The 25,936-nt window shown below is 41.2% G+C and overlaps 4 protein-coding genes across 21 annotated transcripts; 1 reads left to right on the forward strand and 3 right to left on the reverse strand.

The window, feature by feature from the left end:
- Window positions 1–1,845: 1,845 nt before the first annotated feature.
- Window positions 1,846–5,968, reverse strand: LOC129178274 (zinc finger protein 184-like). The gene is made up of 2 exons (XM_054770335.1): window positions 5,671–5,968; window positions 1,846–3,136 (listed from the first exon to the last, which is right to left on the reverse strand). Exons 1-2 carry the CDS (start codon window positions 5,864–5,866, stop codon window positions 2,184–2,186), a joined length of 1,149 nt encoding a protein of 382 aa, XP_054626310.1. The 5' UTR covers window positions 5,867–5,968; the 3' UTR covers window positions 1,846–2,183.
- A 1,072-nt stretch (window positions 5,969–7,040) lies between these two features.
- LOC129178280 (zinc finger and SCAN domain-containing protein 2-like) lies at window positions 7,041–9,026 on the reverse strand. The gene is made up of 2 exons (XM_054770343.1): window positions 8,760–9,026; window positions 7,041–8,139 (listed from the first exon to the last, which is right to left on the reverse strand). The coding sequence occupies exons 1-2, from the start codon at window positions 8,953–8,955 to the stop codon at window positions 7,223–7,225; spliced, it is 1,113 nt and encodes a 370-aa protein (XP_054626318.1). The 5' UTR covers window positions 8,956–9,026; the 3' UTR covers window positions 7,041–7,222.
- A 5,166-nt stretch (window positions 9,027–14,192) lies between these two features.
- LOC129178262 (oocyte zinc finger protein XlCOF19-like) lies at window positions 14,193–18,714 on the reverse strand. 18 transcript variants are annotated; one of them, XR_008569768.1, is made up of 4 exons: window positions 18,295–18,712; window positions 15,663–18,020; window positions 15,522–15,560; window positions 14,194–15,404 (listed from the first exon to the last, which is right to left on the reverse strand). XR_008569768.1 is itself a non-coding variant. In XM_054770315.1 (3 exons), the coding sequence occupies exons 1-3, from the start codon at window positions 15,840–15,842 to the stop codon at window positions 15,213–15,215; spliced, it is 411 nt and encodes a 136-aa protein (XP_054626290.1). In that variant the 5' UTR covers window positions 15,843–16,771; the 3' UTR covers window positions 14,195–15,212. The 18 variants fall into 18 exon arrangements, 11 of the variants coding, with proteins under 11 accessions (XP_054626285.1, XP_054626283.1, XP_054626289.1 ...); XR_008569771.1 differs by lacking the exon at window positions 15,522–15,560 and having other exon boundaries at window positions 16,102–18,020; XR_008569772.1 differs by lacking the exon at window positions 15,522–15,560 and having other exon boundaries at window positions 16,015–18,020.
- A 3,094-nt stretch (window positions 18,715–21,808) lies between these two features.
- LOC129178296 (zinc finger protein 239-like) lies at window positions 21,809–23,712 on the forward strand. The gene is made up of 2 exons (XM_054770368.1): window positions 21,809–22,055; window positions 22,451–23,712. Exon 2 carries the CDS (start codon window positions 22,493–22,495, stop codon window positions 23,453–23,455), a length of 963 nt encoding a protein of 320 aa, XP_054626343.1. The 5' UTR covers window positions 21,809–22,055; window positions 22,451–22,492; the 3' UTR covers window positions 23,456–23,712.
- The last annotated feature ends 2,224 nt before the right edge of the window (window positions 23,713–25,936 follow it).

Consider the following 25,936-nt stretch of genomic DNA (forward strand, 5'->3'; position numbering starts at 1 on the left):
GAAGTGAACCCATTGTTTATTAGCTCCTCAGTCACACACTGGTGTATTTACAAACAAGGGAGGAGAAAGAGGAGGTAAAAAACAAAAACAAGCACAGTCTTCTTCATTTTAATGGCATTTGGTATCAATCACTTTGGTGCATTCCTTCCCACATATGCTGTTAAACAAGCCTGTGCTCCTTAAGTAGTCAAATAACTTCCTTTGATGTTTCACCTATGCTCAGTAATCCCTTTTGTGTTATTTCTTTCTTTCCTACTCCCATCAGTTCCCTCCTCATCACATCACTTTGTCCCTTTAAACCTCCTGAACTTTATTTTTTTGTGTGGACTCAATGGGCCTGATAGGTAATCAGTATTTAGTTCATCTGGCAGTGTTAGTCACTGGAACGTAAGACAACTGGTACAAGCTCAGGCTCCTTACTCACAAAGGAGGTGACATGCAATGTCCTAAGAACCACATTTGGCCATCAAAAACCAGGTTGCCCATGTGCCTGCCCTTGACTGTTGCCCAACGCACCACACCCTTATGTTTGCCCCAGCAGGTGGTGGGTCTACGGGGGTGAGCTCCCATGTGACTTTTCAGGTTGGGTCGCACGGGTGAAGGTCCGACCACCAAGCGCTCACCTGTATGCTTCACTCCAGGGTGAGTCCACCGTGTCCCACTTAGGCATGAGGTGTGGTCTCTCCTTCCAAGTTTTCCAGTCTTCTGAATCACTCTTTAACTGGCCAGTCATCTAGGATCTCTTATCCTTGGGAGACCCTACCAAAGGCATACAGCCCCTGACACCATGCTCCCAGGATCACTCGGGCAGTCAAACCCCTCCACCATGATAAGGTGATTCGCGGAGGAGTAATTCAACCATAAATAGACAAATCCCTTGAGAACCATATTGTCACAGTTGGGATGTGGTAGACCCAAGTGCAGTGAAGCAATGATGGCAACAGTGGAATGTTGCTCAAAAAGGTTTAATTCCAAAGCATGGAAACACAGGATCCAAAATAAAAAGCTATGGCTTGAAGACTAAAACACCAAAAAAAATCATACAAAGACCTACAAAACAAACTAAGACGAACCACAACGATGATCCTGACAAAGACAAGACGGAAGACTGGAAAGTAAATACACATACTAATTACACAACAAGACATACATGGGCTAGACGCAAGAGGGAGGAGAGAGCTGATTGGAGGAAACACAGGGGTCAGGTCAAGACATGAACTCGTCACGACAGAAACAAGGCCACACAGAACCCAGACAGCACAAACCGTACGTGAACATGACCGATATATTAAATCGATTTTTTTATCTTACTTAACAAAGGTTAAAAATTTAACTCCACATTTTAAAACCATACATTAAAATTTCTTCAACCGGAATGCCAAGTGATAACGTACATGATGATATGTTTTCTTAAGTGGAATCAGTTCACATTTGATAATATTAATTAAGAAACCTGATGCATCTACTGTAGACCTGAAGGCATTCCATAGCTTTGGGTATTTGGTCTTTATTTTACAGGAATAAAAGGTATATAATCAGAAAATTGACATTCTATCTGTTTTTTTCCTATACATAGTCCTTGAAACTAATTATGATGAATGTGTAAGCAAAGAGTTTGCATAACAATCAGAAACAAATATGGACCAATCCGGTCGCCATGCTTAATTCCTCTGTAAATGCCAAACCTCCCAGATTTTCCTTTAGATAGCCATGCTGTGTGACATGTCATATAAGTTTTAGAGTCTTCATCATCAGTGTCAGGAGAGTGTGACGTTGTGTCCAAATCCCCAAATCCAGAAAAGTTTAACAAATCAAACACAAATAGACTGGCTTGATAACCAGCCAAAGGGCAAACAACAGAACAGCTTTTCTGATATTTTCTTTGCTCAAGTTTGCAATTGACAGAAATAAAACTGCCTGACACTCACAGATTTTTTTTCTATTTTTATTGTACATAAATGATAACCCACCATGCATTTTCCACACCACTTGTTCTCTTTAGTCATAAATAAGCTGCAGCCTATCCCAGATGACTCCAGAGGCACACACATTTAAATGGTAGAAGCATATTAAGAAGATTGGGCTACACACACATCAACAATGTCACACATGTTATATGTGGTGATGTTGTTAAAAAGTCAAAGTTATCAAAGTCATGACAGTTTATTTCAAGTCCTGCAGCTTCATTTACTGCTGCTCTTCTCACCAGCACACTTGTGATTGTTAAGCTGGTACTTATAAGAGAATCCTTCACCACACACACTGCAACTCAGCACTTTCTCACCAGTGTGTCTTTTCATGTGTTGTTTCAAATTGTGATTAAGTCCAAAACCTTTTCCACAGACTGAACAGGTAAAAGGTTTTTCTCCTGTGTGTTTTCCCAGGTGTGTTTTCAACCTATACCTCTGTCCAAAACCTTTACCACACACTGAGCAGGTGAAGGGTTTCTCACCAGTGTGTATTCTCATGTGTGCTTTCAAATGGTGATTATGTGTAAAACCCATAACACACATTGAACAGGTAAAAGGTTTCTCACCAGTGTGTTTTCTTGTGTGTCTTGTCAAATGTTCCTTCCGAGAGAATCTTTTATTACACACTGAACACGTGAATGGTTTCTCTCCTGTGTGTAGTCTCATGTGTCTTCTCAGAGTACTACGGTCATAAAATGTTTTGTCACAGTGAGAGCATTTCAAGTGTGTGTTGTCAGTGTGACATATCATATCAGCTTTAGAGTCTTCATCATCAGTGTCTGGGGAGTGTGACGTTGTGTCGTCACTATCTGATAGTGGAGCTAAGAGGTTGTCTGCTTGTGATCCTCCACAGTGGTCTCCATCAGCTTCTGTTGTCATGTGTTGAGTTGAGCTGCTGTTTGGAGGCTCCACCTCTCTCTTCTCTTCACTTTTACCTTTATCTTCATCATCTTCACTCTTCAGAACAACACAAATCACTGGGAACTTCTCCAGTTCTTCAAGATGCTCTCCCTCCTGACTGATGCTGTGATCCTCCTCTTCCTCTTTAACGTGGGAGGTCTGTGGCTCCTCCTCTCTCTCTTTAATGTGGGGATCCTGACGCTTCTTCTGCTCCATCCTGGAGCTCCACTCCAGCTTCTCAGGTGGAAGATGTTCTGCGTCGGCTTCTGTTGAACACAAGAAGACAAACATGCTTTCGAGGAGTTGTGTCATAGAAGATGTCCGCATGGATGGGATAAGAGTGAACCAACAGCGCCTCTGCTGGTTTCAGCCAGGTAGTAGACTCCAATTTGCCACAATTCCTTCAAATGACCTTATTGTTAGTCACAGTTGGGCAAATCACAAAATGCAATTGCTTAAAGTTACTTTTTCTTTTTTTTTTGTCCTGTCCAGCCATTGAGGCAGATAGTATTGTTGATGTAGATGCCCTTACATGCCAAACAGATTTGCTCTGCGAGGGAAAAGTGTAAGATTCTTTTCCCCTGTTAGATTTTATTTGACGTTATTTTGTTTTTATTGTTATGGAAATTTGGAGCGGCCGGACCGGAGCAGGAGGGGATAGAGAAGAAGAGAAAAGAAGAGGGGGTGGGGGGGGGACAATACAGAAAGACAACAACACCAGCAACAACAACAACTGCAACAACAATAACAAAACAACAGAAGTACAAACAGGACTACATCAGCAAATGTGTATGACTGCCATTAAGACCACAATGGAAATAACAAAATAATGTCAACAGTCACAGTGATAATACTGTATTGAAACAGTCATACGTATTAGTGGTAACAGTAGTAATTAAAATATTAAGCCTAATAGTGAAAAGATTGACAATAACTATTCGTAATCTTATTGTCGACATCACTGTCACTGTCGTAAAACCAACAACATGATAACACCGCAGGGTTTCCGCTACATGTAATTGATCGTGGTAGGGTTTTTATATTCTAACAATGGATATATATGCTATTTAGATACGTATATACTGTAGCTTATTATTTACTCACATATTGACCACAAATAGTTTGAAAAGGATTTAAAATGTCCTAAAAATGTTTCACTACGCTTTATTTTGATAAGCATGCACCGGAATCGCCGGTCTGTCTTGCTGGCTCTTGCATATGTCTGACCAGATACGCGACAAGTCTTGTGTTGACTTTGACTTTGTTTCTTATTATCGGGAGAATGAACAATAGCATGTAAAATGTGTCGTCAATTGACTACAGCTAGCTTGTCACATGCTAACCTTATCTATGCCAACATGTGTCATTCCATTTTCTGGCATTTGTGTTTACATGCCTGGCTGGCGGCATCTAGCTAGCTCGTTTTTGAGCTACAAGTGGCTATTACATTCATGGGATACGTCAATCATCATCGCAACTTACTTTTTTAAAGTGTCACTTAACAATCTTGCTCTCTTGCTATCATTATAATACTTATGGCTCTTACTATTTTTATAAGTGTTCTATTCAAACATGACACCTGTATTTAATAACAAATGAGTACACTGACTGGAGATCTGCTTTGTCAATAAAGTGCCATTTAAATGTTGGCAGTCACACAAAACACAATTAGATCACCTCTACTTTCTTTATGTCAAAGTTTTAATCGCGTTGCAAGTTTGATACCTCTGTGCTATCCTAACCCAGGACTCAATTCATACCGTTTATACAGGACAGATTTCATAACAGAAATATTTAAAACATTTTCTGATCTGTGTTATTTTTAACTTAATATATTATCAAACAATTAATGTCCCATATTTCTATTAATCTGAAACAGGATTTAGGTTTGTGTCAAACAGTACACAATGCTGTACTTTCGTACTAATCACATAGTACTCTTGGACGAAATAGATCAGGTAACAAAAGGAGGCTCATCATTTTAGACTCTCACTTTAAGTGCTCTCAGCAACTTTTCCATTAAATTAACAGTTTTGCAATGTTCTCAGTTCATGTCCTGCTGGTTGTTGAAAAACATTAAATAAATAAGTTACTAAATAAATGAATAAGTCACAAAAAGAATTGCTATTTGTCATTATGAAAAAATGCAGACGCGGCACGACACATTGGCAGCAGTTCGCCCTCCCAGGCAGCCCACAACCACAGCTTCAAAAAAATCCTGGGGGAAACCCTGCACCGTAGATAAATCAGTGAGTTATGTGTACTGTGAGTGTGTATAGGTATCTCTGTAGGTATGTATGTTTATATACGTGCATGCATGTGTGTACATGTAATTGTCATTGAGAATGTATGAAAGCTGCAGGACTGCCTCCTACCACCCAGCCAGGACGAGCCCACATCACCAGAGAGCCACCAGGCCCACCGAGGCGGGAAGAACCAAGGCCAGCCCCCCAAGATCCAACCCAAAGACCAGCAAGGGGCCGCAGAGAGGCAACCCAAACCAGAATAGAGCACCGGCTGGCCGGAGGATAACCAACCCTGGCGTGAGACCACACCCAAGCCCAGGTTTGAGACTTGCAATTCTCTACCAAAATAATAGGGGGCAGTGTTTTCCTCAGAGTGAGCAGCCTCTCGTCGTAGTATACAAAACAAGTGGCAATAAAGTATATGTATGAGGAGACACTGACAAGGGCTCAGTATTATTTTTGAAAGCATCAAACAAACGAAAAAAAAACAATAATATAGTTGGCGACGGGCCATTAGGAATAATGTAATAATAATGATTAAAAAGTGAACAAACCTTCTCTGTGTAACACAACTTGAGGCTTCTTGAAAAGTACGTCCAGTAGGTGACGTTGTCGCTCGTTCTCTTCTTTTGTTCGAGAAAGTTCCTCCTCGTACTCTGCTATCGTTCTTTCCAACACTACAAATATTTCTTCAACGGCCGCAGTCAGTCGCTGATTCACCAACGCTCTCAGCATTTGTACTTTACACATTTTCACACAATCACAACACTTCACTCTCACACTTTACTCTAAGCTCGCGACGTGTTGATCACTTCCGCGTCTCTTTGTTAGCAGCTAGCAAGACGCATGGCAAGAAGCTGCTTTTTACAAAAAAAACTGTAGTACGCATGCGCGGTTTTTGTCTTCTTTATTGCGGGTCGCAACCAACGTTTGAGGTGCATACCGCCATCTACTGTACCGGTTTGTGTATCCGTATAGGGCGAGTACTTGGGTATCTATACATATTTATATGTGTATACATACATATATGTATGCATATACGTAGTATGTATTTACAAACAAAGGGGAGAAAGAGGAAGAAAAAAACAAGCAGTCTTTTTCTTCATCGTTCGTTTTTCACGGCGAGTGGCATAAATCACTTTGGTGCATTCACACACATACCCTGTTAAACAAACATGCGCTCTTTAAATGGTCAAACAGCAACTTCCTCTGACGTGTCCTTTCACCCATGCTCAGTAATCATTTTACTGTTATTTCTTTCATTCTCAATCCCATCAGCTTCCTGTATATTGTACTGTACTTCCTGCACCTCAGAATCACATGTTCTATTGAGTCAGCCAGTGTCACGCTTCCCCTGCAATTTCAGTCTTTTGTTAAAGGCACAGTGTCACGTTCCATGTGACAGGCTGGACTTGTGTTTTCCTTTGTTTCCTGTTTAGGCTCTTATTTGTATCTTCTATTTCCTGTTTTGCACCATAGGCACTACTTTACTGTCTTGTGTGGACTCGATGGGCCTGAGAGGTAATCAGACAGTATTTAGTCCAGCTGGCAGGTTCAGTTCGTTGCGAATCATTGAGTAGGTGTTTGTTGGAAGTATAGGAACGTAGATCAACTGGTGCAAGCTCAGACACTCTGTGTACTAAGAACCATATTTGGCCGTCAAATTAGTTTTTTCCAATACATATTCCGTGAAAGTAATAGACTGGCTTGATAACCAGGCTAAGAACTAACAACAGAACAGCTTTTCTCTTTTCTTGGCAAAAGTTTGCAATTAAAGAATTAAAACTGATGGACACTCTATCACAGCCAATTTGTATTTTGTTTATTGTACTTAAATGACAATCCACCATGCATTTTCGATACCGCTTGTTCTCATTACAGTCATGGGTAAATTGGAGCCTATCCCAGCTGACTTTAGGCAGAGGAGGATTACGCCCTCTAATGGTCGCGAGCCAATCACAGGGCACACATACATTTAAATGGTAGAAACATATTAACAAGATTGGGTTCTACAGTAATTATGTCACACGTTATATGTGGTGATGTTGTTAGAAAGTCAAAGTTATCAAAGTCTTGACTTGACAGTTTATTTCAAATCCTGCAACTTCATTTACTGCTGCTGCTCTCACCAGCACACTTGTGATTGTTAAGCTGGTACTTATAAGAGAATCTTTCACCACACACACTGCAACTCAACACTTTCTCACCAGTGTGTATTCTCATGTGTCTTTTCAAATTCTGATTTTGTGCAAAGCCTGTACCACAGACTGAACAAGTAAAAGGTTTCTCTCCAGTGTGTACTCTCATGTGTGTTACCAAATTTTCATTTTGTGCAAAACCTACGCCACAGACTGAACATGTAAAAGGTTTCTCTCCAGTGTGTATTCTCATGTGTGTTTTCAAACGGTGATTTAGTCCAAAACTCATACCACACACAGAACAGGCAAAAGGTTTCTCTCCAGTGTGTATTGGTGTGTGTGCTGTCAAATGTGCCTTTTGGGAGAACCTTTTATTACATACTGAGCACATGAATGGTTTCTCTCCTGTGTGTAGTCTCATGTGTCTTCTCAGAGTACTACGGTCATAAAAAGTTTTGTCACACTGAGAGCATTTAAAGTGTGTGTGGTCAGTGTGACATGTCATATCAGCTTTAGAGTCTTCATCATCAGTGTCAGGAGAGTGTGACGTCGTGTCGTCACTATCTGATAGTGGAGCTAAGAGGTTGTCTGCTTGTGATCCTCCACAGTGGTCTCTATCAGCTTCTGTTGTCATGTGTTGAGTTGAGCTGCTGCTTGGAGGCTCCACCTCTCTCTTCTCCTCACTTTCACCTTTGTCTTCATCATCTTCACTCTTCACAGGGACACCAATCACTGGGAACACCTCCAGTCTTCCGTGATGCTCTCCCCGCTGACTGATGCTGTGATCCTCTTCTTCCTCCTTAATGTGGGGGGGCTGTGGCTCCTTCTGCTCCATCCTGGAGCTCCACTCCAGCTGCTCATGGGTAAGATGTTCTTCAGTGACATCTGAAGAACACAAGAAAACAACCACATCACCTTGGAGGAGTTGTCTGTAAGGATGGGATGTGATGGCTGAAACTAAATCGACAGTGCCTGTGCTGGTTTCAGATAGGTAGTACACTCCATTTTGCCACAATTGCTTCATTACTTAAAAAAAAACAGTTACTAGTTTTTTTCTTAAAAAAGGAATTGAATTTGTAGCAGTCCTTCATAAATGTAATTAGTACAGTAATTATTGCTTTACTATTTAACAAATATGTTAAAGAACAATTATTTAGCGTTGTGGTGGCGTGTGCCATTGCAATTTTTTTAACACAACGCTCGGGGGCAGTGTTTTCCTGAGATGTGAGCAACCACAACTCCCGCTGACTAGCTAGCTGTTTAACTATTTCTGTGTAGTAGTAGTGAACAATGATGATCGAAGCAACATTCAGACAGCTGTTTTAGATATCAGTATATAATACACAACAAGCGCAATTTTGCGTATTATTTACTTACTTAAATAAAAATAGTAATAACAAAATAGCAATTCATTAGATTATCCGTTACTGGATAACAACGTCTGGTGTTACACTATTGTTAGCGACAGTAGGTAATAATAATGATAAAAGAAAAAGTGCACAAACCGGCTCTGTGTAACACAACTTTATGCTTCTTGAAAACAGCGTCCAGTAGTTGACGTTGTCGCTGGTTCTCTTCTTTTGTTCGAGAAAGTTCCTCCTCGTACTCTGCTATCGTTCTTTCCAACAATACAAATATTTCTTCAACAGCCGCAATTAGTCGCTGATTCACCAACGCTCTCAGCATTTGTACTTTACACATTTTCACACAATCACAACACTTTACACTCACACTTGATCTCTGCTTAGCGATGTGTTGATCACTTCCGCGTCTCTTTGTTAGCAGTGAGATGTTTTACCTAAAACAGTAGTGCGCATGCGTATTTTTCGTCCTTTATGGTGGGTCGCAACCAATGTTTTAGGTGCATACCGCCATCTACTGTACCGGAGTGTGTATCTTAGCGTACAGTAATTGCTGTTTATTATTACAGGCAAATGCATACAGTACGATTTACATAGGTTGTTTTTTTGGTTCACTTGCAGTTTGTGGATCTGGGGTGTGTTTTAGGTTAAAGCAGCATTTAAATATTCATGTAATCAGTTTCAAATACATTTTAAGTATTTGAACATGATGTTTTGAGTTTGAATTACTGATTTTTGTTGTTGTTATAGGGAAGTTTGCATAGCGTTACTGTAACCTTAAACCTTACTGTAAATGGAAATATTGTGAAACATAAAGGACTGTGGGAAAGTAAAAGGTCACTACTGTAATCCACTGATCATTTAAAGAACATCTCCAGAGTGTGCCAGTTTCTCCAATGCAGAGACTCTTACCCAAGCTTTTTTTCCCTGTAGGCCTGGCTATCGTAACGCTATTCTTTCTGGTCTTCCAAAAATATAACATTTCACAGCTTCAGCTGGAGCAAAATTCAGCTGCATGCTTTTCTGTGTGTGTGTGTGTGTGTGTTGTATGTGGTTTGCGAGGGTGGGTGGAGTTTTGTATTTTCCCAATTGTATCAAACTGTCTATGTTTTTACTTATTTTACTTCTTTGTTTTTATGTAAAGCACTTGGTGCTACATGACATTGTGTGAAAAGTGCTACATAAATAAAGTTCGATTGAGTAATACTGTAACCAAGTGGTTAGCATGTTGGCCACACTTATAGGGGATCTGGAAGACCTGGGTTCAAATCTCCGTTTGGCATCTGTGTGTGGCGTTTGCATGTTCCCTGTGCGTGGTTTCCTCCCACATTCCAAATATCGGCGACTTTAAATCATCCATAGGTATGAATGTGAGTGCGAATGGTTGTTTGTCCATATGTGCCCTGCGATTGATTGGCAACTAGTCCAGGGTGTATCCCGCTTCTCGCCCGAAGTCAGTTGTGATAGGCTCCAGCATGCCGCTGCGACCCTAGTGAGGAGAAGCGGCATAGAAGATGGATGGATGGTAGCAGTCCTGTAAACTGAAACACAGTAACACTACAGCAAAGGAATCTACAATATTGTTTTGTCACCTTGTTGCCATTATAACACATATAATACAATACAATACAATACATATAACATTCACAGCAACCTCTTTACAGTGTTGAATGAAAACTTGCAGCAGTTTGACTGAAGGAATACTGTCTTACATCCCATGTCTTCAGAAATCCAGAGTTATCTTCATTCAGATTCGTAGGGAGGGCAAGGAGGACAGCAGCACGTCGAATATTAGCATCAACTTGTTTCTGAAGATTGTGAAAGCATCCTTAGCTTTAGGCTCTTATTGGGGAAGGCATATAGCTATTCATCAAAAGAAGTAGCCCTACAATGTCTGCAGTGGAGGGTGACATAATTGTTGTAGCCTGCTTTAGTCTAATGCCACGGGAGTTCCAACAGAGGTTCACTAAAAGTCAATTGTCGTCATGCATAAATACCACAATCCACTGACCTGGAGGTCAAAAGAGCTGAAGAGCTGATCTAAGACTCCTGCCACCCTCCTTGTGCGAGCAGCTTTCTTCCTGAACAAACTCAGAAGACGGGGGATATGTTGGTCCAACTCTGCATAGAAACGGCTTTTCAGGTTGACGCTTGATATTCTGTGAAACTCAGAACAAATCTATAAAAATAAAGTACAAACACAGCTGTAAAGAAAGGGAAAAATCCAACATGTATACACTATGTCACATAATTGACATAGACAATAATATGATATAGAAATGGAAAACTCTGAAGTTATGGAGTGAACAGATTTAGTGAAGGCGTTGTGATCCATTCACTTCCAAAGAAAAGGTCACATCAAAGAAAATAATCCAACCTGTGATTCCATCTTAAGGGCAGGCCAGCGTTCCTTAAACTCTCCAACAGGCAAGTATTGATGACCTCTTGACGTCGCAGGGCAAAGGTTGTCTACATTAACTTTGAAATCAGAGAGAGGTTTTTTCACTCTGCAGGACTTCATCCACAATTTGGAGTCTGTGACGCTCAAGGCTTGCCTCATCTTGACCTTTTGGGAAGTTAGGGAGAAAATTGACTTCTGCCCTTTTTGGTCTGTTGATGTCTAAGTGCGGAGATTGTTTGTCCGGGTTGTTTCTACTCCTCTTCCCTGAATTTACAGCTACCTCTTGAAAACCTGCTCAACTCAACTTAGATTGGAAGTTTCCCATCTTAAACTTCAGGCTATTTTTCCAACCGTACCACCCTGGCTGAGATCCTGGCTCCTTTAGACAGGGATGGTTGGTGACAAGTGCTTCTGCTGCCATTGAAACTTCTTTATCATTGGGATACGCTTTAAAGCTATGCATTTTGGATGCAAAAGTCCCGAGAATGTCATGTTTTTGTCCCCTGTTTAATTTAAGGGTTTTGCCTGTTCACTCATATTTAACATTTCCCTCATCAAGTATGAGTTCTACGTCATAAGAAAAATTTGGAATTGGAAAAACATCTGGCCATCTCTGAGCCCTGAATGAGGACTGCGAATGAGGAAATATTACTGTGTCATCTGATGCAACTGAACTGCTATCACTTTCTGATCTTACAAGCTTAAGTACAGCCTTCTGTGGAAGCTCCCCAATCTCCACAAGTGAACATAGCTGCCCATCAAAATCAGGATCCTAATATGATAAGCAAAATCCATAGTCTATCTTAAATTTGTCCTTTATCATCGCTTTCAGCGCATTCACAGACTCTGGGCGTGAGGACAAAGTCATCTTCCTGACCATGTCCATGGAGGTATGGACATGAAGAAGGAAATTTTGAGCAGCCATTGTGTTTAAAAAGAGAGAGAGGGGGTGGGGGTGTTCAAAATTGTGAGCATTCAATCCATCATCACCATTTCAGTTTTAGTATTTGTGCACAGCAGAGTCAAGTAACTATACCTGGAGCTTTGACCAAAAACAGTTTGTATGTTTACAAGCACAACATTACAAGCTTAAGGGGGTGTTCTGCGAAAGTGGCTCAACCAACCTAGGCTTTGTGCTCAAGATGCAGCTCAACAAAACCTAAATTCCCCAAACAGAACTAAACGGTACTGCAACGGTGGTTATCAGCTAACTTTGTCAAGCCCGGTTCTCTGCTTTGTCCTCAGTGTGCGTTCACGTAACACGGGGTGTTTGACATCATGTTATTGTACTTCCTCTCATAAATGTAGCCATCGCGGCTGGCCTATTTTACAAAAAATGCGTACCGGTAATTAGTTCCCAAGAGATTATGACTGCTAAAAGCTACACTGTCGCTGCAATAGAGTGAGTGAGGACCGCTGACAGAATAATGCTAACGTTAACATTGATTTATTGTACTAACTATACCCTACTAGTCTTTTCATTTATCAACGCTCAACACTTGACATTTTAACAACTATCCATATCCAAAAATAAATAAATTGGAGCAACATCTTATTTTTTCATCTTTGAAAGACAGTGTTTTAGTTGGTCTTTTTTTCTTTATTACAGCGTATGTACGCTGTTACAGGCAGAGCCTGGCCCTTTAAGAAGAACTACATTGTGGGAAGTTGAGTGTCTATCTCTTCCCTCTCTCGTCTGTCTGCACCGCCCATTGTTTTCTGCGTCCTGATTGGCTGTAGACCATTGTCATGTTTGCTTGCTTGCTAGCTTGGAAATGAATCTTTGGTCCGTCTGCAGCAATATGTGTTATCAAAGATAAAAAAAACACTACAGTACAGCGGAACGCCGCCAGAATGAAAAAGCACGGTCACGGGAGTGCAATATGCGTGAGTGACTTAATAATTTCTTGCGTTGATCATTAAGGTAATTAAAAGTCAAACGAAGGTTTGAACTTTTTTGAGTGTTTAAACAAGAGAGAAATGCTATAAAATGTTATTGCCTGTGTATAAAGTGCATGGTAAGGGGTTTTACAGTCTTTAAACATATATAATAATTGCAAAAAAAAAGGAAGTTGGCTACTTCGCAGATTTCTATTATTGCGGGCTATTTTGGGAACCTATCCCCAGCAATAAACAAAACAGTGGCACTTTCATAGTCGATTTTAAGCTGAAAGCTTGGACATAACCTGGTCGGTTACCATGGCGATACAACTGCTTTAAAAGAGAGCTACCTTCGCTGAACAGGCAAGTCTGGCTTTCCTGTCAACACAGCTCGCTAACCCACTAAACTCGCTTTGCAAAATACCCCTTTCTAGTAACATAGTTGTTGGCAATGTTTCAGACTGTTAACATTTTGGGACTATCACAGTGTTACTTTTGTGTCCCTTGTCCTCATAAGTGTCTCTATTTCAGATAACATTTAATCTTAACAAGTGCCCATCAATGTTGTATGCTGAGAGACTCACTGTGTCATTTTGTTCTGACAGTGGATTCTGCTCAATCTTGGAAGTCCTCCAGCCTGGCCTGCTGAAATAAACATTTCATTTGCATAGTCTGTGCCATCTATGGAGACCTTTGTTGTACTGTACGCTTTGGTTTGTATCAAGTCTTTTGCCACTTGAGGCAGCGCGGCAACTTGTACCGAGGTGACACTTGAGGCTCGAGTGTAAGGTTTGAAAAATGATGGTTCACTTCAGTGATACGCTATCATGTGCTGATGCCTCCCCCACCAGGGAGGTGACATTCAGTGCGGTTCATAAGAGCCGCACTGTCACTTGTCAACCTGGTACTTATAAGACAATATCACACATCACTATCTTAAAGCTGGACACACTGTGTGTTTATGTTGAACAACTTAGACACACAAATAGTGATATGAAATGATAACAAGAGAACAAGACTGTTAAGTGACACTTTAAAAAGGTTAGCATGAATCACATGTTCCATTGACTCCTCTGACTGAGACTCCTCACACAAGCCAGTGACATGCTTCCCCAACACATCAATGTTTTGGGACAGTGTCCTATCCTTAGTCTTGTCATAGCCGGCTCTTCTCTCCTGCTTTTACCGCCCATGCTTGAACCGCTGACCTTTTTCTGCATCTGCTACACGTGTCCTCCTCTGCATTCTCTGTCCCACATGCTTTGCCAAGTGGTTCATTTTTCCCTTAATCACACTTTTCACTTCTGTTTTTCACTTCCTCTATTTTTATTGTACTTAAATGACAATCCAGCCATGCATTTTCCATACAGATACACATTTAAATGATCAAAACTTATTAACAAGACTGCACACACAACGATGTCACACGTTATATGTGGTGCTGTTAGAACGTCAAAGTTAAAATCTTGACAGTTTATTTCAAGTCCAGCCCCTTCATTTACTGCTGCTGTTCTCACCAGCACACTTGTGATTGTCAAGCTGGTACTTATAAGAGAATCTTTCACCACACACACTGCAACTCAGCACTTTCTCACCAGTGTGTCTTCTCATGTGTGTTACAAGTGTTGTTCGGTCTAAAAAGCTTTTGCTGCAGACTGAACAGGAATATGGTTTTTCCCCAGTGTGTTTTCTCATGTGTCTTTTCAACAGTTGGTTTTGTACAAAACCAATGCCACAGATAGAACAGGAGAAAGGTTTCTCACCGGTGTGTTTTCTCATGTGTGTTTTCAAACTATGATTTTGTCCAAAACCTATACCACAGACAGAACAGGTAAAAGGTTTTTCTCCGGTGTGTATTCTCATATGTGCTATCAAATGTTGATTGCGTGCAAACCCTATACCACACACTGAACAGGCAAAGGGTTTCTCCCCTGTGTGTCTTCTTGTGTGTGTTATCAAAGTTGACTTTCGAGAGAACGTTTGCCGACAAAATGAGCAAGCAAATGGTTTCTCTCCTGTGTGACTTCTCATGTGTATTTTCAGAGTACTACGGTGATTAAAAGTTTTGTCACAGTGAGAGCACTGAAACCGTTTGTGGTCAGTGTGACATGTCATATCAGCTTTAGAGTCTTCATCATCAGTGTCAGGAGAGTGTGACGTTGTGTCGTCACTATCTGATAGTGGCGCTAAGAAGCGGTCTCCATCAGCTTCTGTTGTCATGTGTTTAGTTGAGCTGCTGCTTGGAGGCTCCACCTCTCTCCTCTCCTCACGTTCACCTTTGTCTTCACCATCTTCACTCTTCACAATGACAGCAATCACTGGGAACTCCTCCAATCCTTCAAGGTGCTCTCTCTCTTGACTGATGCTGTGTTCCTCCTCTTCCTCTTTAACATGGAGGGGCTGTGGTTCCTCCTCTTCCTCTTTAATGTGGGGGGACAGTGGTTCCTCCTGCTCCATCCTGGAGCTCCACTCCAGCTGCTCAGGAGGAAGATCTTCTTTCCTGACGTCTGCAGGACACAAGACAAACAGATGCTTCAAAAAAGGAGTTAGGTCTCAAATATGCGGCTCCAAATATGAATATCTAACAGCTTGTATAATAAAGTATGTTGTTATTAGGACTTCACCTTTTTTGCACAAAGCAATACATTATCCATATGAGGAGTCTACGAAATAAATTTACCGAGAGGTAAAGAACGTTTTTAACGAATAATGTTAATGACTAAATGTAATGTTAGTAAACATACGAGAGTAAGAGTCAAACAAACATGCTCTGTGTAACACAGCTTGATGCTTCCTAGTTGACGTTGTCGCTCGTTCTCTTCTTTTGTTCTACAAAGTTCCTCCTCGTACTCTGCTATCGTTCTTTCCAACACTACAAATATTTCTTCAACAGCCGCAGTTAGTCGCTGATTCACAAACCTTCGTGGCATTCGAACTTTACACATTTTCACACAATCACAACACTTTACACTCACACTTGATCTCTGCTTAGCGATGTGTTGATCACTTCCGCGTCTCTTTGTTAGCAGCTAGCAAGCTAAGCTAGTCCAAGAAGCTACAAAGCGACGCTGAGAGAAGTTTTAGCTCAACCGTAATTAACGTTGTCGACTCGCTTACGCGGAATATGGAGAAAAGAAAGAACAAAGGCGGTCACGCTCTCGTCGTCTCGCTTCCTTTTTTTTCATCATTTCGTTGTAACCTTACCGAAAATAGTACATAGTAGTCGAACATGGCCACCCACGCATGCGCAGTGTGTGTTGCTGTCTTTTCCCACGCAAATACAGATGTCAATAATATAGTAAACAACAGAATAAAAAAATGTTACTTACAAATACATAATAAAATACAGATGCAATAAACAAGACAAAAAATAACGTCAGGAGTGCATTATTTAAAAATGACTTGTAAAAGTTAAATATTTTTGGTACAATTATAGCTACATGTGTGTCGGACGAACAGAATGTTAAGTCCCCGTTGATTTCCTTCCCTTCCCGCTCAAACTTGACAAAGTCGACCAGAAACATAGCATGCACCCTGTGGTGGCGCAGCAAGCAAATAGTATAACACATATCACAAACAACCGGTAATTACATTATTTTTTATAAACCCGCGACCCACTTTTGGGTCCCGACCCCAGGGACATATAGGCTGAATCCTATACCTAAAGGCATTCGATAGCTTTGGGGTTTTGGTCTTTAAAGAAGTGGTATCATTGGCTAATTTATATTTTATTTTGTCTTTCCTTATACATTTCTTCAAAGGTAAAAAGATTGTGTGACACATACACAGGAATGATGTCACACACAATGTGTGGTGATGTCGTTAGAAAGTGAACGTTATCAAAGTCTTGTCAGTTTATTTCAAGTCCTGCAGCTTCATTTACTGCTGCTGTTCTCACCAGCACACGTGTGATTGTTAAGCTGGTACTTATAAGAGAATCTTTCATCACACACACTGCAATTGAACACTTTCTCTCCAGTGTGTCTTCTCATGTGTCTTTTCAAATTCTGATTTTGTACAAAACCTTTACCACACTCTGAACAAGTAAACGGTTTTTCTCCAGTGTGTATTCTTGTGTGTTTTACAAGTGTTGTCCGGTCTACAAAACTTTTGTCGCAGACGGAACAGGAATAAGGTTTTTCCCCAGTGTGTTTTCTCATGTGTCTTTTCAGCAACTCATTGTGTACAAAACGTACACCACACACTGAACAGGAAAAAGGTTTCTCACCAGTGTGTTTTCTCATGTGTTTTTTTAACACCTGATTTTGTACAAAACTGATACCACAGATTGAACAGGAAAAAGGTTTCTCGCCAGTGTGTTTTTTCAAGTGTGTTTTCAAACTATGAGTTTGTCTAAAACCTATACCACAGACTGAACAGATAAAAGGTTTCTCCCCAGTGTGTGTTCTCATGTGTGCTATCAAATGTTGATTTCGTACAAAACCTATACCACACACGGAACAGGTGAAAGGTTTCTCTCCGGTGTGTCTTCTTGTGTGTGTTATCAAAGTTGACTTCCGAGAGAATGTTTGGTGACAAAATGAGCATGCAAATAGTTTCTCTCCGGTGTGGCTTCTCATGTGTATTTTCAGAGCACTACGGTGATGAAAAGTTTTGTCACAGTGAGCGCATTTCAAGTGTGTGTTGTCAGTGTGACATGTCATATCAGCTTTAGAGTCTTCATCATCAGTGTCAGGAGAGTGTGACGTTGTGTCGTCACTATCTGATAGTGGAGCTAAGAGGTTTCCTGCTTGTGATCCTCCATCAGCTTCTGTTGTCATGTGTTGAGTTGAGCTGCTGCTTGGAGGCTCCACCTCGCTCTTCTCCTCACTTTCACCTTTGACTTCACTCTTCACAATGCCAGCAATCACTGGGAGCTCATTCGATCCTTCAAGAAGTTCTTTTTTCTGACTGATGCTGTGTTCCTCCTCTTCCTCTTTAATGTGGAGGGGCTGTGGCTCCAGCTCTTCCACTTTAATGTGGGAGAGTTGTGGCCCATCCTCTTCCTGTTTAATGTGGGGGAGCTGTGGCTCCTCCTCTTCCTTTTTAATGTGGGGGGGCTGTGGCTCCTCCATTTCCATCCTGGAGCTCCACTCCTGCTTCTCAGGGGATGATGTTCTTCACTAGCGCATGGTGGACACACAAAAACAAAGGCATGCTTTTAAAAAGTCAGGTGTCATTATTGGGAATGCAAATATGATTATCTAACTGTATCATAAAACATATTAGGATTTCACCTTTTTTAAACAAATACATTATCCATATGAGGAGTCAATGAAGACATTTGAAAAACAGGTAGAGAACATTCTAAGGAATAATGTTAATGATAAAATTTAATGTGAGTAAATATACGAGAATGATACAAACATGCTGTGTGTAACACAGCTTGATGCTTACAGCAGTTGACGTTGTCGTTTGTCCTCCTCTTTCGTTCGAGAAAGTTCCTCCTCGTACTATCCTTCTTTCCAACACGACAAATATTTCTTCTAAACAGCAGGTAGTCGCTGTTTCACCAACGTTCTCAACATTTTTACTTTACACATTTCCACACAATCACAACGCTTTACACTCACACGATCACTGCTGGCGATGTGCTGATCACTTCCGCCTCTCTTTGTTAGCAGCTATCAAGCTAATTTAGCCCCAGAAGCTACAAATGACGTTGGTAAAGGTTTGATCTAACAGTAATCACCGTTGTCGACTCGCTTACGCGGATGGAGAAAGACGAGAACAAACGCGGTCACTCTCGTCGTCTTGCTTCCTTTTTTCAATCGCTCGTCGCAACCTTACCTAAAATAGTACAGTAGTCGAACATGGCCACCGACGCATGCGCAGTGTGCGTAGCTGTCTTTTTTCACGCAAATGCAGTTAACAGCGGAATAAAAAGTAAACTACAAATACACGAGAAAATACAAATATAACAAACAAGACAATACAAACATAATGTGAGGGATGCAGTATATAAATCAGAAATAGTAACTTTGTATGTATGTATGTACTTTATTTTTCCCACAGCGGGGAAATTAACTTGTTACAGCAGCAAGCAAGCAAGATACGCAAGTAAAGAGTACAGTGTAAAGAATGCATAGTGACTACAACATGGTTCAGGTGGTGCAGGTGTTATAGAGCCTGACAGCGGTCGGTATGAAGGACCTGCGGAACCTCTCCTTTTTACACCGTGGGTGTAACAGTCTGCTGCTGAAGGAGCTGCCCAGGGAAACAACAGTGTCATGTAGCGGGTGAGAGGTGTTGTCCATGATGGATGTCAGCTTAGCCAACATCCTTCTCTCCCCCACTTCCTCCACGGAGTCCAGAGGACCGTCCAGGACAGAGCTCGCTCTCCTGATCAGTCTATTGATCCTGCTCCTGTCCCTGTCCGTGCTGCCCCCTCTCCAGCAGCCCACAGCATAGAAGATGGCTGAGGCCACCACAGAGTCATAAAAGGTCCGTAAGAGAGTCCTGCACACACCAAAGAACCTCAGTCTCCTCAGCAGGTGGAGGCGACTTTGGCCCTTCTTGTAGAGGGCATGGGTGTTGACGGACCAGTCCAGTTTGTTGTTAAGGTGAACACCCAGGAATTTGTAGCTGTCTACCAACTCTATGTCCGCTCCATGGATGTTCACCGGTGTAAAGTGAGATGTTGTAAGGAAGGTTAAATATTTTTGTTACATTTATATATTATATTTCTTAATGTTCAGTCTCTTCAGCAAATTAAAATGTTCATTTTACTTGTGAATTTCTGTATTCTTGTTCTCTTCGACCGTGAGCATTTCTGGATGTTATATTTGTGTAACGGGTGTCAGCAGCTGTATAATGGCCTTGTGATGTAGGGGGTGTGCGGGCCAAAAGATGAACAATCATTGGGTTGTTTTCAGGTTTATTCGTCCTGAAGGACAGAAAAATAAAATAAATGTCCTCTCATCTGTTCTCTTCTGCACCCTCATTAATGCAAAGCACGTTGTTTCACATGGATGTAAATATGGTTATGTGAGAAAATGCAATAATGGCACGTATTTAGACGCTTCTTTAGCACCCACTCCATATTCGACCTGGTCCACTTAAAAAAAAAAACACACAAGGGTGTACTACAAAGCTATACTGGATTAATCTACAGACCTTTGAGGTTCATAAAAACAGTTTGATTTGAGGGACCTTTATTCTATTTGTGAAAATCCAATAAAAGCACATTTCTCTATGTTTTCCAGCTGGTCTTGGTCCACTTTGAAAACCATGAGACCTAGACATCTCAAACCTGGACTGTATTAATCTACAGAGTCGTGTGTTACTGGTACGCATTGACATTGGCTTTGTGTGGTTTTGTGTATCACTACAAATACGATAAAGGTTTCCCAAATCACAGACTGTGTCTTTATGAACCTTCGGGGTCTGTAGATTAATCCAGTCCAGGTTTGAGAAATCTGAGCCTTATGGTTTTTAAAGTGGACCAGGTTTAATATGGACTAAATCAGGGGTCACCAACGTTTTTCCTTGTGAGAGCTACTTTTACAAAATGAAAATGGCCAAGAGCTACTCATTTTTGTAACATTTTAAACCCAAACAAAGCGAATATGCTCGTTTTACCAGAACATGAACAAAATGCTGGTGTCCACAACTCACATTTTGTATTTCAGAATGCATTTCTTTCTACTGTTCTTTCATTAACTGAAAACCTGAATGAAAAGCAGGCTTGCGGGCACCTTATGTGGTCGTGGGGGGCGCTACCTGGTGCCCGCAGGCACCACGTTGGTGACCCCTGGACTAAATGTTAGGAATCGGCGGCAGCCGGATTCCGGATCCCAAAATGCACGAGCCAAAGTTGTCATTAAACAATATTTATTACACAAGGTGCAATACAAAAAATACAAAAATACAAAGTCCAACTTAAGGTGGAAAATGTAACACAAAAACCACCTCCTGGAACGACTCACGGGGTAACAATAATTCTAACAAAAAGAGCAGCCGAAAAGGAAGGCTGAAAAATACAAAGTGCAGCAAAAAAATCACTGCCGAAAAACCGAGCAGGAAAAAGACACAAAGACAAAAAAGAAAATCACTCACCACTGCAGGAGGAAACCTAGCAGGAAAAGGCAAGCAATAACACCGTTACACAGCAGCGATACTGCTGTGACAGGCCGGTGTTGGCGAGGAATTGGCAACAACCTAGCGGCGACTGTGTGTCTGGCTGCAGTTTATAATTTGCCAATGGATGCCAAACTCGGCACAACAACGGTCAGTACTAAAGTTACTGTGTACGCAGCCAAAATTGTACAATTATGTTTGTACATCCCCCACCATGTGCTTTACTTTGGCCACTAGTCGGCAGCGTTTCCACTTTACATGAAAATTGTTTAAAAGCAGTGTGACGTGATACTAATATGCAGGCATTGCAAATGTAATGCCTGTATTTTGCATTCATGTGAAACAAACAACGTGCTTAGCACAGTTGAGAACAGATGAGAGGACATTTTGAGAGGACATTTATTTTATTTTTCTGTCCTTCAGGAGGAATAAACCTGAAAACCACCCAATGATTGTTCATCTTTTGGCCCGCACACCCCCCACATCACAAGGCCATTATACAGCTGCTGACACCCGTTACACAAATATTACATCCATAAATGCTCACGGTCGAAGACAACACAAGAATACAGCAATTCACAAGTAAAATGGACATTTTAATTTGCTCAAGAGACTGGAAATTAGGAAATATAATATATAATTGTAACAAAAATATTTAGCCTTCCTCTTAAAAGTTTTTTGTGATTGATATACTGTACCCCTCACATTAATGTATATATTTTCTCGTGTATTTGTAGGTTACTTTTTAAACTTTTTTCTGTTTGCTGTTTTGAACAACTGCATTTGCGTGAAAAAAGACAGCTACGCACACTGCGCATGCGTCAGTGGCCATGTTGGACTACTGTACTATTTTAGGTTAGGTTGAGACGAAATGATTGGAAAAAAACGGAAGCAAGAAGACGAGAGTGGCCGCGTTTGTTGTCTTTTTTCTCCATTCTCGTAAGCGAGTCGACAACGGTGATTACTTTTAAACTCAAACCTGTATCAACGTCATTTGTAGCTTCTGGGGCTAGATTAGCTTGATAGCTGCGAACAAAGAGACGCGGAAGTGATCAACACATCGCCAGGAGAGATCAATTGTGAGTCTTAAAGTGGTGTGATTGTGTGAAAAGGTGTCAAGTACAAATGCTGAGAGCGTCGGTGAAACTGCGGCTGTTGAAGAAATATTTGTAGTGTTGGAAAGAACGATAGCAGAGTACGAGGATTAACTTTCTCGAACGAAAGAGGAGAACGAGCGACAACACCGAGCATGTTTGATCATTAACAGTATTCCTTAGAATGTTCTCTACCTGTTTTTCAAATGTCTTCGTTGACTCCTCATATGGATAATGCATTGCTTTGTTTAAAAAAGGTGAAATCCTAATAACATGTTTTATGATACACGCAGTTAGATAATCATATTTGGAATCGCAATAATATAGCACCTGACTTTTTAAAAGCATGCCTTTGTTTTTGTGTGTCCACCATACGCTAGTGAAGAACATCATCCCCTGAGAAGCAGGAGTGGAGCTCCAGGATGGAAATGGAGGAGCCACAGCCCTGCCACATTAAAGAGGAAGAGGAGGAGCCACAGCTCCCCCACATTAAACAGGAAGAGGAGGGGCTACAACTCTCCCACATTAAAGTGGAAGAGCTGGAGCCACAGCCCCTCCACATTAAAGAGGAAGAGGAGGAACACAGCATCAGTCAGAATAAAGAACTTCTTGAAGGATCGAATGAGCTCCCAGTGATTGCTGGCATTGTGAAGAGTGAAGTCAAAGGTGAAAGTGAGGAGAAGAGAGAGGTGGAGCCTCCAAGCAGCAGCTCAACTCAACACATGACAACAGAAGCTGATGGAGACCACTGTGGAGGATCACAAGCAGACAACCTCATAGCTCCACTATCAGATAGTGACGACACAACGTCACACTCTCCTGACACTGATGATGAAAACTCTCCAGCTGATATGACATGTCACACTGACAACACACACTTTAAATGCTCTCACTGTGGCAAAACTTTTCATCACCGTAGTGCTCTGAAAATACACATGAGAAGCCACACCGGAGAGAAACCATTTGCCTGCTCATTTTGTCACCAAACATTCTCTCGAACGTCAAATTTGATAACACACAAAAGAAGACACACCGGAGAGAAACCTTTCACATGTTCCGTGTGTCGTATAGGGTTTGTCCGAAATCAACATTTGATAGCACACATGAGAACACACACTGGAGAGAAACCTTTTATCTGTTCTGTCTGTGGTATAGGTTTTAGACAAAATCATTGTTTGAAAAGACACATGAGAAAACACACTGGGGAAAAACCATATTCCTGTTCAGTCTGCAGCAGAAGCTTTTTAGACCGAACAACACTTGTAACGCACATGAGAAGACACACTGGTGAGAAAGTGTTTAGGTGCAGTGTGTGTGGTGAAAGATTCTCTTACAAGTACCAGCTTAATGACCACAAGTGTGCTGGTGAGAACAACAGTAAATGAAGCCGCAGCACTTGAAATATGGTAACTTTAACTTTCTGACAACATCATCACATATAACAAGTGTGACATCATTCCTTTATGTGTATCACAATCTTTATGCCTTTCAATGAATATGTATATGAAAAAAACAATAAAATATCAATCAGCCGATGACACCACTTTATTTACGTGAAACAAAGACCAAATAACCAAACCTACGGAAGGCATTCAGGTCTAAGACTCAGCTCCTTCTGGGAGCAATGTTTCTGGGGCTATTTGCCCCTGGTAGGGTTTCTCAAGACAAACGTGTCTAAATGACTGGCCAGTTAAAAAGACTGCTGACCCTGGCTGATACAAGCTTTGTTGAATAACTGAAGCTCTGAAACATCTACAATGATAACTGCCTGACTCCTTGAGTAAATAAACTATTGAGGAGCTATTATAAATGCATTTTGACGTTACTTATTCTCTTTTGCCACGCCCTCAGACTAGAAGAGAAGCGTGCGGTTGCTCTGCTACACCCCCAACAGCACTCCTGGTTTATTTAACAACCTTTGCCAATTGTAGTTAATTGTAACTGATCTAATCTACACCATAAACCACCATAACAAAACTATCCATATCCCGTCCCTACCTGATTACAAGCTTTACGCTCGCCTGACACGCCCCGAGACAAACCCATGGTGTTGATGCAGACCCTGGGACAGTAGCCCACCCAGGGAAGACTCCTCCTCTCTGCGGAAATCCCAAGTCCCATCTTAGCCACCTGACCAGTAAATGTGGGTGTCGCCTGTTCCTCCCACCATACGTCCACTTTGGCCACGTCCTGGGTCACAAACCAGGTGGGGTCATATTGCTGAACATAATAATACTTATTATAATCAGTCATAATACTTATGTTCAAAACAAACTGCTTCATACAACCAATAAAAGTGAAATATTATACAAATAAGTGAAAATGAAATTAAATATTGGTGCAAAAAGAATAAACTGTATCCTGAAACTCGTTGATCTTCAAACATATCCAAATTAATCTTACAAGTGGGCCAAAAAGTTTTTACAAAACCAATCACACAGAGTTTTAAAGACATGTTATCACAACAAGACCGTCTTTCAGAAGAAAATCCCTGTAATTTTTAAAAATTTGTTTACAAAGCCATATCCTGTATATATATATTTTTTTCCGAAGCCATTTTTGTTTTTGTTTTTTTTGCGCAGGATCCTCCTTACCAATTATCACCCAATACAATACGGAGAAATCTGTGTGTCACACACATGCGCTAACAGCAATGGCAACGTTAATTAATCTAATTCATGTATCATGTTTACCACCAGATTTAAAGAATTTAAAAAAAAGTTTTTTGTCATGGTCAACACTATAAACATACATGTCACCCATGTGTATTATAGCGGATTTGTCACTTGCCAATTTGCATGCTTACATTTCTATAAGGTAAGGGAACCAGAGTACAGTGGCTCCTGATTCAAAACACGAACATGTGACACATGCTGTTATTGAATGAGTCAACTAGAACTATATGAACTAATTGTGGTACCAAAAAATGTAACATCAAGTGGTTCAAACAGTAGAGCAATTTGGACCCATATCAAAATTTTAAACAACTTCCAAATTCAGTGCAGTTGAACATATTTGTATTCATTCAGCTAAGGTGACGAGATGCAAACAAAAAGACGAAAACATTTCTATTGCTTTTCCCTGGTGGGGTCATCAAGGATTATTAAGACCCCTTAAAACCCACATTTCCCCAAATTCAGAGACATGCTAGAATGCCATACAGTTCTGGAGATAGCACAAAGGTCAGTGACCTCCACAAATGCAGGATAATGTTGTCTGTGCATAAGTCAGACATGCACATGGTTTCAAAAAAGAACCCAATCATTACATTGCGTGAACAAGACCCCGAGATACTTGAACTCCTCCACCTAGAGCAAGACCTCACTCCCAACCCGGAGTGTGCAGTCCACCCTTTTCCGACGGAGAACCATGGCCTCAGGTTTGGAGGTGCTGAGTCTCATGCCAGAAGCTTCACACTGACCTGCAAACCGCCCCAGTAATGCTGACGGTCACAGCCTGATGAGATCTTCAGGACCACATCGTCTGCAAAAAGCAGAGAAGAGATCCTAGGCCTGCTGGTACCTGTCAGCTTCTTCAGGAGTCCCACATGCCATCCATGCTCGGTAGGACTCCTTCTTCAGCTTGATGGGAGTCCTGACCTCTGGTGTTCACCGTCGGGTTCGGGGCTTGCGGCCATGACTGGCACCAACCACCTTGTGGCCGCAGCTCCGACCCTCCCCTGGGATGCAGGCAAAGCTCTGCTGGAGGTGAGGGTTGATGACTCGACGAACTAGAGACTCTGCCAGACGCTCCCAGCACACCCTCACGACATGTACTTTTTGTAATTTAGTTAAAGAAAAAGTTTGCCATTTGTTTTTGAATGCATACACTCATGGGTTCTCACTCTTCAATAAAATATTAATGTT

The sequence above is a fragment of the Dunckerocampus dactyliophorus genome, chromosome 3 (genome assembly GCF_027744805.1).
Source record: "Dunckerocampus dactyliophorus isolate RoL2022-P2 chromosome 3, RoL_Ddac_1.1, whole genome shotgun sequence".
Taxonomy (NCBI): Eukaryota; Metazoa; Chordata; class Actinopteri; order Syngnathiformes; family Syngnathidae; genus Dunckerocampus; species Dunckerocampus dactyliophorus.